The sequence below is a fragment of the Triplophysa rosa genome, linkage group LG11, assembly GCF_024868665.1.
Source record: "Triplophysa rosa linkage group LG11, Trosa_1v2, whole genome shotgun sequence".
Lineage (NCBI taxonomy): Eukaryota > Metazoa > Chordata > Actinopteri > Cypriniformes > Nemacheilidae > Triplophysa > Triplophysa rosa.
Genome location: NC_079900.1, coordinates 10848488 through 10854838, shown reverse-complemented (window position 1 = coordinate 10854838; position 6351 = coordinate 10848488). Strand labels below are relative to the sequence as shown.

The 6351-nt window shown below is 35.6% G+C and overlaps 1 protein-coding gene across 1 annotated transcript; it reads left to right on the top strand.

Annotated features, from left to right (window-relative positions):
* Positions 1-689: 689 nt before the first annotated feature.
* Positions 690-2853, top strand: si:ch211-76l23.4 (uncharacterized). Its single transcript, XM_057346524.1, has 4 exons — positions 690-810; positions 1307-1424; positions 1573-1702; positions 2045-2853. Exons 2-4 carry the CDS (start codon positions 1325-1327, stop codon positions 2244-2246), a joined length of 432 nt encoding a protein of 143 aa, XP_057202507.1. The 5' UTR covers positions 690-810; positions 1307-1324; the 3' UTR covers positions 2247-2853.
* The last annotated feature ends 3498 nt before the right edge of the window (positions 2854-6351 follow it).

The following is a 6351-nucleotide window of genomic DNA, read 5'->3' as shown; positions in this document are numbered from 1 at the left end:
AACTCAGAAACGGATGTGACGTTTCGATGATGCGTCATTGGTTTTTAAAGAGCAGGATAAGAGGCATCTAGTTTTTGCTTATAAACAACAAAAAGATTGATAAGATGTTAACATTTATGGAGATATTTCTCTCAGATTAATATCCCGCCTCTTACCATACAATGTTTTTATAATTAATGTTTTTTTGTGTGTGTTTTGAATTTTGTTCATAGGACTGAAGGAAGGAATGTTTTTCTTTATTTTTCTCTCTTTTGTTTAATGCGTTTATTGATTATTAAAATATTGTAAGATTCAAATTATATCAATAATAAAAAAGAGGCATCTAGTTTATTGAGATTAGTTATACAATTGTCTTTTTGTACCTTATTTCTTTTTTCCTACTTGTGTTGTAAAAGCCATTATGATTGTTTATATCTTGAAAGTTAGATGAAAAGTAAGATGCATTTAGAAATAAAATGTGTTTAAAGGTAGTTTTGTTCATTTTTTTATTTAATGTGTAAAATACATTTATTTGTTTTTATTGATTTACAGTGCACTAAAACAGCACAAAGTAAACACACAAAACCTTCAGAAACCCCTTGGACCTCAGGGAAAAAATTATTTCATTCAAACCATAGTGGCTTGTTTATACAAGCCAAGGGTTTGGAAAAGATGTGTGATAGTGGCAACTTTTTTTTAAATGGGTGTGTTTTTCAGTACTGGGACAGGCACTTTTTGCAGAAGGGTGGTGCAGCTGTGTTTGGTGGAAACCAATTCACAGAACTCCAGAGACACTGTAAAGAACTCACATCTGTCCAAACTCTCTGATCGGTAAGTATGGATACTTAAGTACTATATACTTTTGTACTTACAAAGTTGTTTGTGAGTTTTCATTTTAAGATATATTTTATATGTATTAACTACATTTGTATTTAAGTATTGTATTTTTAATATATACTTTTAATAGGTTAATGCACACCAAATGGTTTCTGTTGTTGTTTTCATTGTGATTTAAGATTTAGTTTTACATGCAACTTTCAGCCAAATCAGTTCAGATGTTGCCCTGAAACTGCAAGGACAGTAAATGTAAATCCACACCAATATTATTTTTGGGATTAGGATTAACAATGGGTTTAGTATCATAGGAATTCATTTATCTCTTTGTAAACATGCACATCATCTGCATAACAGAGTATGAGGAGACACTATTTGGACAGTATCCATTTTAACTTTAGCTAGTAGAGAAAATAGACTTAAATGTGTAAATTCCAGTATATAGTGTAAGAAATAGTGTAAATAAAAAAAATGCTGGCTTGTACATGTGTAGGAACCCAAAAGAAGCAGGATGATCAAGGTGAGCCTGTTGTTCCTGACTATTGCTGTGGTCTTAGTCTGCGGACAGAGAAGACGACCTGCAAAAGAAGAGTGGAACTATCGTGATGGCTGTAAACTGATTTATTTTCTTTTAACAAAACACATTGTTAATGATAAAAAATATAGTATATGATGCATGCTTTCATTTTTTTCCATATGAACCTAAATAAATACAGACAATATTAATGTCGATAATAATAATTTTGTTCGGTTCCTCAGCTGAGAAAGTTAGCATGCGAGGAGTTGCAAACCTCACTCAAGTCCTTGATGATTGGAGATTTGGCATCCTAAACAAAGTAAAAGATCTTCTTCAGAATGACCATCAGTCTTTGCTGCCCGATTACTCCAGGTACAGTTATGTGAGCTTCAGTGTTACATCAGACCTCCAGATTCAAGCATTTTTCTGTGCACAGAAAGAAGTCAACAGGGACAGAAAGTTATTTAGGTATCAGCAGCTGTCAAAATCCCAAGCATACAGAATGCATTTTTTTTCAGAACATAACATTTCATTACACTGGAAAGCTGGAAAGTTCACAAAATTTCATGTGTTTAAAGGGGAATTTCCTGGCTCCTTATGGTTTGGAACTCAGTCGTGACCGTATTTATAGTTTTATGCCAACAGTAACACCATCACCAGTGACTGTGCTATACCATGTTCCCCTTCTCATGCTTTCTACTTTCCCTTTCTAAGGATTCAACCTCTCTCTGAAGCATTGGATGACCTGTACAAGGAGTTCAACGCCCTGAAAGCTCATCTGGGTGACCTGACTGAGAAGTTTGCACCTCTGGAGACCTTCATTGATGAGCTGAAGACAGAGAGAGCCAATGCGCAGAAGGGCAGTACCAACCCAATGCGCAGAAGGGTCATCAAAAAGACGACTCCTGTCTCCTAAATGCCTGAACTACAGTAGAGCTTGAACTCTCCTTACGGCGAATGACAACGATATAGATTCGTTTAGCAGTTGTTTTTCAGCCTTTTGGCATTTTGTTACTGCATGTTGCTGGGAAACAGGTAATAAACAATCTGCTAAACAAAGTAAATGCCCTGCATCCCAGGCCCCTGTGGTTTGAGAATCTAAAAGCAGCGACTTTAAATGTGAGGCTTATAACTCGCATTGCAAAAAATAATGATACAGCTGTAACCACAGGACATTGTTTTTTTTAAGCATATCTTGCATACTACAAAACAAAATAATACATTTTAAGTACGCCTTAGTTAGCTTAAGAGTTGTTCGATTTACAGACAATATCATTAATTCTTGGAATTTAAAATGGCTCTAGTGATATTTCGTATTTGCAGCTCTCACAATGATCAATGACTCATGCAGGTATAAACAGATTACGTACAAGCTAAGAACATTCAGGAGCACAATAAATTGTTTTTATATTGTGATTTTATGCTTGTAATTTGATAGAGCATGGTAAATAGATGCTTCACTTTGTCTCTGCTCATATTTGGAGTCTCATGTAAGCTATAATAAATTCAGTCTGTTGCATTCATTTCTAAGTCTTGGTGTTTAAGCTAACTTTTGACATAATTAGCTTTGTGCATAACAACGTGTTTGTTCTGTATAATAATCAACAAGCTTTCATTCCTGTATATCCTTTGGCTTTGTGTAAATTTCTCTTTGAATATTTTATAAACTTAAGAAGCTCCAGCAAAATGTACTGTTTTCAATTAGCTTAAAATTATGAAATTTTATTATGAATGTGTAATTGGTCACCAAAAGCATAAATTGTCAATTGTAATGTTTGCCCCAAGCAAATGACTACAGTTAATTGTTCTGTAATTGCATATAGTAAATGATAGCACAAGGACCAAACTTCTAAACTAAGAAAAGTTTGCTCATTTACTCACCCTTGTGTTCTTCCAAACCAGTAAGACTTTCTTGTAACTATGGAGACGAAGTTTTACAAACATCAGGTTTCCAAATACTTCTCTTAAGCAATATACAGTGAGGGAAATAAGTATTTGATCCCCTGCTGATTTTGTAAGTTTGCCTACTTACAAACAAATGAAGGGTCTATAATTTTTATGGTGGGTTTATTTTAACTGATAGACACAGAATATTAAAAAAAATCAGGGGAAAAAATGTTATATAAAGGTTATAAATTGATTTGCATTTCAGTCAGTGAAATAAGTATTTGATCCCCTACCAACTAGCAAGAATTCTGGCTCCACAGATTGGTTATGTGCCTATATGGACCACAGATTAGTCCTGTCACTTTAAGAAAGTACTCCTAAATCAGCTTGTTATGTATATAAAAGATGCCTGCCAACAGAATCTGTATCTTCCAGTTCAACCTCTCCACCACCATGGTCCAGACCAAATAGGTTTTAAAGGATGTCAGCGACAAGATTGGAGACCTGCACAAACCTTGAATAGGCTACAGACAGAAGCTTGGTGAGAAGGAGACAACTGTTGGTGTGATTATTTGGAAATAGAAGATATACAAAATAACTATCAAATGCCCTTGTTCTGGAGCTCCCTGCAATATTTCCCCAATGGGGTAAAGATGATCATGAGAAATGTTAAAGATCAGCCCAGAACTACACGGAAGAAGCCTGTTAATGATTTCAAGACAGTTGGGAACACAGTTAGCAAGCAAAACATTGGTAACACATTGGTAACACGCTATGCCACAGTAGACTGAAATCCTGAAGCACCCGCAAGGTCCTCCTGCCCAAGAAGGCCCGCCTGGCTCGTCTTAAGTTTGACAATGAACATCAAAATGATTCAGAAAAGGCTTTGGCGAAAGTGCTGGCACTGCTGTGAGACCAAAATGGACTCCTGTGTTTGGAGGGAGAGAAATGCTGACTATGAGCCCAAGAACATCATGTCTACAGAGAAGCACAGTGTTGGAAACATTCTGCTTTAGGGCTTTTTCTCTGCTACAGGTATACAGGATGACTTCACCGCATTGAGGGGATGAGGGACGGGCCCATGTACCGTAAAATCTTGGACGAGAACCTCCTCCCCTTAACTAGGTCACTGAAGATGGGTCATGGATGAGCCTTTAACATGACAAAGACGCAAAACATATTGCCAAGACAACCAAATAGTGGCTTAAGGAGAAGCACATTAAATGTCCTAGCCAGTCTCTAGACCCTAGTCCTATAGAACCTCTGTGAAGGAGGCTAAAACTCCAATTTGCTGAGCGACAGCCAAGAAACCTTAAAGATTGACAGAGGAGTGGACTAAATGTATCCGGACACATGTGCAAACCTGGTGACCAACTATCAGAAATGTCTGACCTCTGTGCTTGCCAACAAGGGTTTCTCCACAAAGTACAAAGTTATGTTTTGCTTGGGGATCAAATACTTATTTCACTGACTGAAATGCAAATCAATTTATAACCTTTATATAACATTTTTTTCCCCTGATTTTTTTTAATATTCTGTGTCTATCAGTTAAAATAAACCCACCATAAAAATTATACACCCTTCATTTGTTTGTAAGTAGGCAAACTTACAAAATCAGCAGGGGATCAAATACTTTTTTCCCTCACTGTAGCTATGCACTGTAAAACTTTGCTGTAGTTTTTGCAGCAGGTTTGCCAGTAATTTACTGTAGATTTAATTACTACTTAATATACTTTCCAATTAGTACTGTTTTCAATGACTTTAATGAAAATTAAAACACTTTGACTTTTGAGATTTAAAATGAGCAAGAAGAGACTGGCATTAGCACAGCAACACCTGCAAAAAATGACATTCTTCCTAAGCATTATTCTCTTGTTTTCTGTAAAAATATTGAAAACTTCTTAAATTACGATACATTTACATAACAAGAAAAGTGACCCAAGAAATAAAGTCTTGTTTTATGAAAGAAAAATATATAAATAGGTAAGTTTATGCTTAAAACAAAATTGTACATTAAATGTACAGTAAGTTACTGCAAACCTGCTGCGGAATTACAGCAAAGTTTTACAGTGTGGTTTTATATTTGAAAGGTCTTAAAAGTGTTATGAAATTCATTCTTTAAAATACATTCCTCTTGTTGTTGTATTTTGTTGCAAAATGCAATTACATATATTTTTAAGGGTGGCTAAAGCTTCAAAATACATTTTGGAGCCACTATCTATACACAAACAGCCTAAGACCTCATTCATGAAACACAAGGAATTCCAGTCTAAATTCTTCATAAACCCAATCTTACATAAAGTGTCACATTCAATTCAATGTAACTCTTTTATAAAGAACACATTTCATGAATGGGGCCCACATACTAACCTGTGTCCAGACTGTAATGCTATCATGTGACCAGCAGGAGGAAATACAGGGTCTCTCTTTGGCTATGTACTGTGGCTTTGTGAGTGGTTAGGATGCTGTGGCTATGAAGTCATACCAACTCAAATGTTTCAAGTAATTGCAGTTACCTACAACATCAGTCATGTCCATTACATCATCTGAGTTTTGCAGAAACAACAACACACTGTTGTGTCTGTCAGCGAAATATATTAATAAAACTGTGTTTACAACATACACTTGATAATGGTGTCATCATAAATATAAGCAGGAAGTCTCGCAAATCATTTAAGATTTATAAGCATCATACTCAAAGGAGGGCAGAAGAAAATGTGTTAAATTGCCCTGTGGTATAATCATCTCTTATTCTTCCAAGTATTTTGAGCTATAATAGTTTTTACAACTATAATATCAGGGGTGTGGTATTGCATTTGAAAGTTATTGAAAATGTGACAGTGTTTTCCTTTGTTCTTTGTTTGCATGTATGTAGTGACACAGCAGCAACAATGTCTACATGGCCAAATGTACTGTATGCAGATGCATAGTTGTACCTGATAAACATTTATTATCAAATCAATGGGCATAAATAGGGAGTTGGTCCTCCCTCCACTACTATCACCTTCCAGTAAGAAATTCAACTAGATTTTGGAACATGGACACTTGCAGAGATTAGCTTCCATTTATACACAAAAGCATCATAGAGGTCAGGGCCCGGTTGCATAAAGCACCTTAAGTATAATTTTCCCTTA

Bases quoted from the DNA above. Each gene is read 5' to 3' on its own strand.
- si:ch211-76l23.4 (XM_057346524.1), top strand. From the start codon at position 1,325: ATGATCAAGGTGAGCCTGTTGTTCCTGACTATTGCTGTGGTCTTAGTC. The intron at 1,425-1,572 runs GTAAACTGATTT...TCGGTTCCTCAG, and splicing joins GTGGAACTATCGTGATGGCT to CTGAGAAAGTTAGCATGCGA. The intron at 1,703-2,044 runs GTACAGTTATGT...TCCCTTTCTAAG, and splicing joins TTGCTGCCCGATTACTCCAG to GATTCAACCTCTCTCTGAAG.